The 11489-nt window shown below is 32.7% G+C and overlaps 1 protein-coding gene across 8 annotated transcripts in view; it reads left to right on the plus strand.

Annotated features, from left to right (window-relative positions):
* LOC138333773 (WD repeat-containing protein 93-like) overlaps positions 1-9965 on the plus strand; it is a 33548-nt gene extending 23583 nt beyond the window's left edge. For 5 of the 8 annotated variants that reach the window (XM_069282346.1, XM_069282348.1, XM_069282350.1 and 2 more), the window contains 3 exons: positions 1706-1832; positions 2412-2441; positions 9476-9965. In XM_069282346.1, coding sequence (XP_069138447.1) covers positions 1706-1832; positions 2412-2441; positions 9476-9517 — 199 coding nt within the window. In that variant the 3' untranslated portion in view covers positions 9518-9965. Of the gene's footprint in view, positions 1-1705; positions 1833-2411; positions 2442-4297; positions 5735-5758; positions 5785-9475 lie in introns of those variants that run through there. The other 3 variants (XM_069282353.1, XM_069282347.1, XM_069282351.1) reach the window with 3 other exon arrangements.
* The last annotated feature ends 1524 nt before the right edge of the window (positions 9966-11489 follow it).

Raw genomic sequence — 11489 nt, forward strand, 5'->3', positions numbered from 1 at the left:
GGTAAAGAACTGCCTTCAGTTCTATATTTAGTACTTTGGGATGGTGTTAAGGGAATAGACGCTCTAATGACCGAGGGTAAAGAATTGCCTTCAGTTCATTATTTAGTACTTATATGATGGTGATAAACGAGTAGACGCTCTAATGACCGAGAGGTAAAGATGTTCATTCAGTTCATTATTTAGTTCTTTTGGGATAATAAGCTTGTTTATATTCATATCGCTTTCTGATTTCAATTGCATTGAATATAATACTGCTGCATGGACTGTTTTTTGCGAATTCACGATTTTGGCACGTAATGGATATACGTGAATCTCTCCATCCCTTTATTGATATCTTTTGTATGCCATCTATATCTACGCACGATACTGCAAATAAAAAAGCTCCGACCATAATGCCTTTGTGAATTCTTGTAATCTTCGTGGTTGGTAACAAATGCAAAGGTAAGCGTATAATATAATTTATTTGGATACATGTACAGTAAAATTATGTTACTAAGTATATTGAAAAACTTCGCATTGTTAACGAGAAAATCTTTAAAGGTTTGTGTTTTTATGATTTGTCATTATAACAGAGGGTAATTAACAATGAAAATATATTATTTCATTTGAAATTAAGCAGTTCAAATGAAGCGAGTTCTACTATATATTAGCGTAAGGATGTACCCCTCTGAGAAGTCAAAACTTTCTTGTATTAAACTTTTTTTCTCATATAGATTTTTAGAAATAAGAGTTCATACCATAAAAGAAAATGGAAGAAAAAACATATGTCCGTGTGCTCGTTTTTATGCTATTGTCATTCAAAGATACCTAGTTGACAAAATATTGGATTTCATGGGAATTTTACCGTTTTGACCACATACACAAGAGATCAAAGCCTAACGAAGTGTTTGATATGTATGGATAATTGTAGAATTTATTTTCTAGTAGTCTTCTTTAAAAATAAACCAGTTTTGATTAATAAGACTAATATTTTTTTCTCAGAATAACAAATATGCTACCGCTACCCCTTCATTTTGAGCTACAAAATGCACCATTTTCAGCCTTTTTTGACAAATTTAACCCTTTATAGGAAAAGTTATTATATTAAACTTTTGTAAATATTTTGGATATCAGTAGGGAAAGGGTTGTTCTTTCTAAATCAGACAAAAAATCGGGGGGGGGGGGTGCTTACTTTTTTGTCCCATTTGAATATTTGTTATTTTTTTAGTATTTTAGAGTAAAAAATAAAAGTGCTCAAATTACCATTAAATGTAAAAATAAACTGACAAAAGCGTACCATTTAACATATTAGTGCTCAATATCAGATTACCACAAACCAAGTAAAGATTTACAGCAAAAATTAGCTCGATACAGCTAAAATTGCTGGCGCATTGATGATTTTAGCAAAAACAATTTCAGTGAGAAATGGTAATACTGTGGCTCTACTAAAAGCGAAAAAAGACACAATTTCAAAATGGCCGCCAAATGGGCCATTTCTTAAAATCCCGGTATAATCTACTGAAAATAGAAATGTGATTTTTTAACAAAGTTTGCAACTGGCAACTTGCTATAGATGTTGATAAATTGTATTTGAAAATCTCATAACTTCTTTGATCGTTGTCGAAACGAGACTTCAACGGGACTGAAACTTTAGAAGTATAAATCCTTAATTAGTATATGAAAGAGTATGATTTTTGACCTGATGACAAATAATGTAAATTTGCAGGATTGCCCAGCAGGCTTTACGTAAGACGCGGATGCAAGACAGATGGGGTATGATGAAAGATGAAATCTGGGCCATACTACAGTACAAGGAACAAGCCGAGAGGAAAGCAGACCAGAGACCAGTTTACGTGAGTGTGGCCAAACAAGTTGTTGTTTTTCCCTGTAATGACCAGCTAAGTGATGCTACATCATTGCAAAGAAGAGTGTGTTTTTTTCTCGTTATTTTGTTGGTTGCTAGTTCTGAAATACTGCTAGTTTGTTATTATTTGTTTCAATTGCAGTTTTTCTACAATTTAGTGTTCGCTTTGTGTTATTTATTGTTTAATGCTAATTTCCTGGATATACATTGTTATTTAGTTTTAGGAGTATAACAGTCAAACCTGTCCATAAAGACCACCAAAGGGGCCAATAAAAAATTTCTTTACATCCAAGTGGTTTTTATACATAGGGCAAATTGTATTGAAATTGTCCATTTGGAACCCTCAGAAAATTGTTCAATTCATAAGGTGGTCATTATACAGAGGTGGTCGCTATGACAGGTTTCATTGTATGATGAGTCCATGACTTAATTATGATCATATATCAACGGTCAATAACTCTGCAGCCACCATGCCAGATTTGTTCAAAGGTTCATATAAAATGAACGATTGATAATCATTTAACAGAGAATATTTATCCTGTATGTAATAATGATTTTCTTCTCACAGAACTGTCAAACTGTGTACCATTACGAACAGGTATGTAACCAGTTATATAAAGGTATATAACTCCCTGTACTCACCCATCGTGTGTGTATGTTCATTGAGTTGTCTTTCTTGGCATGAAATCTCCTGCAGACTTGGTAGAATAGCACTACATGCTTTCTGGTGTATGGTGTTTGAATGATATTTACACGTCTTCCTCTGAAAAAACATAATGAATACATATTCAAAATACAAATCAATTGTCAGATCATTATATACAAGATTAGTTAAGGTTAAAAAAGAGAACATTTCAAAGTTATATCTAACAAACCGTTATATTGTGGATCCAGTAATTTTTAATTTAGGTATACATTTTGCATATGAAACAGTAAAATACGTCATATTTACATAAATGATATAAACATTTTTGTAGTACACTAGTTGAAACGTTGCTAAGACGCATTTGAACAGGCAAAGGCCAATTAACCGATTATGTGTAATCAAAATGGCTTTGTTCGTTGATTATATAAACCAAACATATCGTTTATTTTAATTGCGTATAAATTTAAACGCTCTTCTGAAATTTTCGTTTCACACATATAATAGTATTTATCTCACTATAACCAGATACGGGTGTGGCACATGAAAACTTCACTTAATTTATCTCATATATGTTTTTATTTGATTTCTTTTGACCTTCTCGATTATTTTAAAGCCAGAACTATGGTACAAATTTACAGGTTTAGCTGCGCATTGTCTGTTAATTGTTGAAGAACAAGTAACGTGTATCTCAATGATAATTCTGCGTTGTTTAGAGGATTTACGATGATAAAACAAACACTTGTAAATCAAATCTACAATTGATGAAGATTTCTAAATCCGTGCAATATACCCCTTTATTACACAGCAAATATTGACTTTATTGGACATCTCTGTTATTTGATGTCATCGCACTTTAGACTGAATTGTCGTCTGCACTGTTTTCACTGTTAGATTATACTTTAATATGCACGTGTAACTCGATGAGGTCAACTGGTACTTCGATCCCATTTCTACATTGAGTGCCTTTTTTGTCTCGGTGTTTGCATGTCGCATCATAAATCAGCCCATTAAGGTAATAATGAATGGAATTCCAGTCTGATGACATGCATTAGTAAGATTTTATCTATGCAATTTTAAATTTTCAAAAAATCAATATCCACCCCCTCGTTAGCTGTCATTTTCAGCAGATGGTATAATGATACGTTTTAATTTGGAAATGAATTGAAAAGGCTACCTTCCAAATGTATAACGACATTTCAATTAGGTTTGATTTATGCACCTTTCTGTTTTTCCAATTGTCTCTTACAACTGAAATAGAAATAATCCACCATGCTTTTTTGTATTCGTCTTGTATTTCAGATTTATTCCTTATGTAGTAATAATTTATTTTATGCATGGGCAAAGTTATTTAAAATCAACCTTGAATTATTTGTATTTGAAATATTTCCTGGCAACTTTTGCACAATTAATTTCCTTATTTCAGAATCTCATGCTGGTGTTAAATATAATATCACATATATTAACGCATAGTTCAAACTGTATATGTCAGTTTATGTATAAGCACATATATTTGCATCTTTTAGGTCATAATGACAACATATTTACCACTCAAAGTTGATAATAAACAATCCCAAATCTATATTCTTGAGATAAAGTGTTCGAATGTTACTTCATGGATGAATGGGTTCATTATTAAAATCAAGAAGCAAATTAATGATTTACATACGATCTGTTATAATTGGATGTATCCTGTATTCAGAATATTACTTGAAATTACAACCAGGTGAGCGATACAGGCCACATGGGCCTCTTGTTCAAGATTTACATACTTTCTTTATTATAATTGGATATGTTTAATTTGTAAACAGGATATGAAGGTAAAGTTCAGTGATGAGTAAGGTGTGTATGTTAAAGCTTGGAGCTCTCTTAACATGGCATGCACTGGGAAAAACACTTTCCGAACTGTTCACCGGGACAAACACTTTCCGAACTGTTCACCGGGACAAACACTTTCCGAACTGTTCACCGGGACAAATACTTTCCGAACTGTTCACCGGGACAAATACTTTCAGAACTATTCACCGGGACAGACACTTTCAGAACTGTTCACAATCTGGTAGCACATTCAGTCAAGAAGCAAACGTTTTAAGATCTTAATGTAGTAGAAACGATTTAATCATGAATTATCTTCCATATTTCTTAAACATGAAACGTTCTTGAGCTGTAGAATCCAGAATGGACTAGATTTTGAAGATATACTTAGAACAAGGTTATTTTAATTGTAAAAATAAAGCAGTCATTTTCATTCGCGTCTTTAAAATAATGTCTGTCAAAAGCAATTTGACAGATCAAATGTAAACGATTTATAAAAGGAACTTTCTGAAAAAAGTAGATAGAAAAATACCAAAGTTTATGTTCGTGTCTTTTAGAGTCATTATGTAGAATTATCTGCTCTTTTGAGTAGGTATTAATTGCGTCATTCATTTTTGTGAGCAAAGTCATCAGTTTTTGAGATAATGACGTAATGGTATTGAAAAAATAATATAACTATCACTTCCTGTTAACAACTTCGATCGTTCTGTTTCATTTTACAGTAAACATGTTAACATATCCAAAGTTTTTCAAGAAAATAAGGTGATAGGGTAATTTGCAACTATTTATGAAATGCAGTCTTAGAAGTAAGTGGGTTTTAATATTATTTTATTCAAGATCTACATATTTTAGTGTCTCTAGGATAAAAAAAATGAACAGAAAAGTTAAAGCTGGATCGTTAAGGCTTATTTCAGTAAAATATTACTTTTCATACTTCAGAACGTCAACCAAAAAATTACAAAGCAACCCCGGTATTAACTCTAAACTACTTGTACTTGCTTTGCTTTTGATTTAAAACCACTAGCAGTGTCCTGTGAATGAACAAAATCAAGACATTATGCATGCACACACTATTTTGATAACAACATAATTTAACTTCTTATCACTGCAAATATGATTTTTTTTTCATTTCCAGGATATACCTGATTATGAATTTGTTGAAATGTAAATAAGAAATTAGCCGAGGACCTTTATTTGTAACGATTGGCCCTCGTCTGAACACTGTTGTAGTTCAACGGCATCTTTACTGAGAACAATGTATGTTTTTATATTCCAGCTCAACTCTTCTATATCATACTCCCTTTTATATTATTTACTGTCTTTTTATTACGATATGTGTATTATTGGTGTATGTCTCAATATCGGTTACAAACAGCTATTATACTTGTATAGAATGACGATCACTGATTTCGTTGATTGACAGCTATTTATTGTATCACTTGATTTCATCTTTGCAGTAGCCTTTGTCAGCCGAAAATGTGTGGTGAGGCTCTCTCATTTAGTCTGAATCTTGTATTGTAGTTATTGTTAATTGCTTATACGTATATTTATGTATATATATTTATTATTCTTTATCAGCCTATCATCACTTTGCCAATTTCTCTGTTGCAATGAACACTCCCTACAGCATGACACTATCATTTACACCTGGGCTTCAGCAGTTGAAGGATGAATCAGTAGATGAATAATACATACCAAAACCTCCGTAACCTTGTAGCACCAAATTATGTTATTAATGTCAAATAAAATCATATATTCTTTAAATGTAGAACTTTTGAGCTCCAATGAGGCAACTAATGGAAAGTACATTTTCTTAACTATATAATGACACATCAGTTATAGATAAGTTAATGGTTTAAAATTATTTCCTAAATTGCAGATATAATGTAGAATGAGTTCTTATGGGTCAACATCGAGGTACCATTCAATAACTAAGATAAATTTTAGACTTTTATTGTCGGAACATCTGTAGTAAAGTTATTGGAACAGCAGTTGAAATTATTCGTTTTAATTTTATAGATCTTACTGTTTAAGATTACTTTGGCCATTTCAGTGCTAAGCTATTCAATATAACAATATCTTCAATCTTATTAATTAACATGTTTTCTCCTGATAGTTATTCTAACAATTTTGGTAGACGTTAAAAATTCTGATAATATGATATTACAATGACTTTATATATATTTTTATAGAAAGTGTATTCCCTGCACACCTGCTTTGAAAAGGATGCATGCATACACCCATGCTTTGGGGGCAGTTTATGTCGCTTTTATTAAAATGCATTTATGTTTTATTTACAATTTTTACATAACAATATATATAATTTAGTAGGGGAAAGATAAACATGTATGGAATATAGATAGTAAAATAGAAAGTATAGATTAATATTTTACAATAATTATTAGAATATATCATGTATAACAGATATAATGTATCATATATTATAAACATACATAATAATCAATACATACGATTTTGGGTTTTAATGTATCACTTCATAAATGATACAAGGCAGTCTAAGAATGAGGCATAAACCGCTGTGAATTATGCCTTTTGTAATTTACTAACAACTTTTTCGTCTCCATGTGAAATATACCGCCGGAGCTGCCACTTCGGCTGTAATAGCATACTTTATGTCATGCTCTGCTACTTCATGTTCTTACCTCAAACAGTGAAATGGAATAATGAAAGTGAAGATCATGTCGACATTTAAATAAATAGTCCGACAGTGTGGCCCGACAGTTTGGCCAATCAGTGTTGCAATGTGATACAAGTAAAGAAATCGCTATCTTAAACCAGTGCTAACGGAACACCAGCCTTATGAATCATATGTCGATACAATTGATTTGTTAATGTAAAGAATCTATCTCTCCATCTTGGAAATTATACTTTAAGCTTTATTTGTGTTCCTTTTCAGAAGCCGTTCAAAATGTTATATCAAATAAAATCTGTTATTTTAGAATTCTATAATCATAGCCGTGGAATTTGTTTAAAGAGACATCCCAGTAAAAGTGCAAGTTCAGGTTTAATATTTACGCAACGGCAATTTAAAAAAAAAATCTATTACATGTACATTTCACACGTACAAAAACTTCATTTTTCGATAATGATAGTGATAATTTCCAAATTTTAAACAAAAAAGAGTTTAGTTTTATAAGGGAATTATACAAAACCATGTTTCTTACATGATAACTATTAGGATTTGTATTTCCTGGATCTGATATCTCAAGTGCATGAATCTCCCTACAGAACACATGTATTTGCATCTTACCAATACCTGCTGTATGCTGCATTGTCACCCCATATGCATGTAACAATATCCACGCAGTCGCATTCATTGAATGGTAACTGCAGTTATATTGTTATAAACCAACATTGTTTCGTATTGTAGGAAATACCTCTATGTAGTTTAATACATGTAAATGTAGTTTTAAATCATAGAAATTTAACATTGTATTATGAATACCAAAGTATAATGATTATATGTTGTCGAAACATTTAAGATGAAACCTAACTTTACCGACACTCCGTAGGAAGGAGCGAACGTGTCGGATAAGACAGTGTGTCGGTAAAGTCAGTGTTGCCAATGACCGGCTAAATTAAAGCAATAATGAATCATGTATGCAACTGTAATTAATTCAGAATCAATACGAAATATTTATATGTTGCATGATAATATGACGTTGTAGAGGTTAATGAAACATAGATTATGTTTTTGATACAAATATACTACCAATCTATAAGTAGGTATTCTGTCTATCATATTACAGAGTTATCTCCCTTGATGGTAGGTATCTTTGTGTCACGGCATTACTTTGCGAGCACACATTGCATCGTTTTCTTTGAATAATATAACGTTACGCTCACAAATACATGATGTAACAGTTATTATTTCATAATTTCACGTGTAATACTGGCTGGTCTAGGGCAATACACTCGTGTCGCCTGAGGCTGTATTGCATGGCTACCCATGCAATAAAGCCCCGTGACGTCACGGCGTCAACGAAATCTCTATTTCCTCGGTAAAATTTTAAAGATGCTCCACCGCCGATAGAGCATAAATGATATTCATTATTTGAACAATAATTGGTGTTTAATCGTGTATATAGATGTGTAATTAACACAAAAAATAATATAAAATAATTCTTTTTGCCTTTGGTGAATGAGCAATCAGTATTTCATTCCATATAGGATATAGTACAACGGAATTTTTCCTGGATGCAATTAATTATTTTTCATATGTTTTACTTGAAAAAAAAATAGAAGCTTAAACTTTCCAATGGTGGTTATGATGTAAAGTAAGTAACTTTTGTGACTGAAGAAAAATACTAAATCGTCTGCTCTTGTTTTTGATAATGATAAAATACCATTTATCGGCGGTGGAGCATCTTTAACTTTTTTTTCACAAAATTGACTGGTTATAAAAGATGCAAGCAACGAAATTTGTGTTGAAAATATCACGTTATTTTTCATGTATGGAAAATTGACTTCCAGTCGTGGATTTCTTCGAATTTATTTAAAATTGGCGGGATATTATAGTTATAAAATTGCATTAAAACGTCGAGGTATGAAAGAAAAATACTCTTTCATAAGTGGAAATGGAGGACAGGGATATTCTGCCCTCGGGATCACAAAATGTTGCAAAACCCTCGGCAAGCCTCGGGTTTTACTACATTTTGTGACCCTCGGGTAGAATATCCCTATCCTTCATATCCACTTACGAAAGAGTTTTATAATACTTATTCGCAAGGACAGATAAACCTTTAATTTACAAATGCAGAATATATTATAGAAAATATCAGCATACTAGACCTCCGTAAATTATATCATAGAAACTCACTAGTATGTATCACAAGTGGTAATATTGTCAATGACTGATTTGTAACTATTTAAATTTCAGGACTATCAGATATTTTTATTGTCTGAGTATCTATACTTAATTTGATGATCATGTTCTTTATATTACTGATGTAATGATTAACGATATCAAAGCATTTTCTTAGCTAAACTTTTATGAATTTTTGTATTGAGCAATCAAGAACGTTGAATTTCTTTTCAAGTATTCGATCTACAGCAGACAAGTTCAGTGGAATAATTTGGTCAATTTATAAACTTCGATATTCCACTATCACCATGGTAACGATACCTTCAACAATACTCCTTTATGTTCACAGACTCCAGGATCCATCGGCTGGGGAACTGCTTTGTTCAGCTAAGGAGACGATTAACAAGGGATAGGCAACGACAATGTTTTAAGACGTTTCCTGTTAATTAAAAAAGTGCATTACTCTCAACTTAATAATGTTTTAAAAGTTAATGATAACATTTATGTGACATTCTACAAGGCGCTGTTTTTGTACGTTGATATTTGACCAAAACAAAAGACTAATCTACAAATATGGCGATAAAAACATTGTCATATTACTGTGATATGGAATGAAATTAATTTATATGTCGAACCTGTCTTCAAGAAAAAAAATATGAAGACTGAATTTTCTTATGAAGTAAAATGAGAGCGTGTGTGAGAGAGAACTTGGAAAGCGATGTGTGTAAATTATAGAATTTTTTTTTTAAATGTATATAAATTGTACATATATTTAAAAACATCTTTTGTACTTATGATTTGATACAGTTTGTTGATAACCAAATGAAATGTATTTTGTCCGTAATTCGTCTGTTTTCTGTTATAAAATGCGTTTTACTCTGGGTTTGGTGTTGGGTGGGGTTTTAACTAGTTGAACGTCCTATTAACAGCTAGGCCATTTAATGACGTGCCAGGTTTGTTGGTTGATGGAGGAAGCCGGAGTACCGGAGAAAAACCACTAATCAGCGGGCCAGAACCTGGTTACTGCCCCACGTGGGATTCAAACTCGTTACACAGGTGGGGGGGGGGGGGGGGGCTTGTGGTAATATGTCGAGACATCTTAACTCCTCGGACAACGCGGCCCGTGTTTTACTAAATGGGCTCATACTATAGTGAAAAGACAATAATATGACGAAAGATTATGTTGCTCCATCTTTTTGCAGTTGCAATTTCTAAATATTTGTACGTTGGGCTAGTAACAAACTATTATGATGTAATCAGTCTTCGATTTCGACATACCTTGAAGATATAGATAAAAAAAGGTCATGGCTGCACTATATTGTAATAAGCTTAAATGTCTCGCCTACTGTTTGCTATTAAGGGACTTGAGTAATCTATAGAAGCTCATTTCAATGCATTTTGATTCAATATCAACAGAATAGTAACTACGCAGACAGATTTGTATTACATATACCATTTCGAATGTCTGTAATACAACTGCAACTCAACCAGCAGCACTCGCATATCCTGATGCACACTATTTGCAATCGACAGAATACTTTTAAGAAATGACACTTCAGGCACTGACGTAAATATTGATGGATATAAACAGGTTTTAGATTCAATTTACAAGGAAGTGAAATAGTCATAAACGGAGTGTAGTGGAATTTAGACACCGGGTTTCCGAAGGTGTGCTTACAGCATTTACTCCAAGACTATTCGAAAATAATTCAAATATCGCATCTTGCCGAATCTGTGATTTAGTGTCAAAGACTCGTGATGAATATATTTCAAGTATCGCTCTGTTCAAACACTTCCCAAATTAGTTATGACAATTAAATTATCATTAAAGTAAAACTAAGTCATTAATTTAGTGGTTGTGTTTCGCGCGTTTCTCGCCTTCATAAGTCCTTCATTTGTTTACACCAATTAATGCTGAAAAATTGGAAGTCCCATTTTTAACATGATTTTTGGTGCAACAGCTACATTGTATAGTTGATGACGTATCTCTATGACAACGACTGTCATGCGTAACGCCTTGATGTAGGCTGCAACTTATAGATCATCACCGCGATGTTCACAGTTTATAAATTGAGGTGGCGTGTACTAAAAGAACAGCTTTGTCACGTTCGGTGTTTGTTCGCCCTCCTTCTCGAGGGAGAGCAGTAGTGACATGGTTCAGCAGAAGCTACAGGGAACAGCTAACTAAATACAAAATAGACCTTCAAAGTGGCGAAGATTGAGTCCAGGATAGAATTTTGTCCAGACTACAGGTTGAACTTACTTAAGAATTAGTTAAGGTGTAGACCTAAGTAAAGAAAGTAAAGATGTTTTCTGACCGGCCCTAGGTAATTATTATGATATAAAATTGGAAAATGGGATGG

Source organism: Argopecten irradians, chromosome 10 (assembly GCF_041381155.1).
Source record: "Argopecten irradians isolate NY chromosome 10, Ai_NY, whole genome shotgun sequence".
Classification (NCBI taxonomy): Eukaryota; Metazoa; Mollusca; class Bivalvia; order Pectinida; family Pectinidae; genus Argopecten; species Argopecten irradians.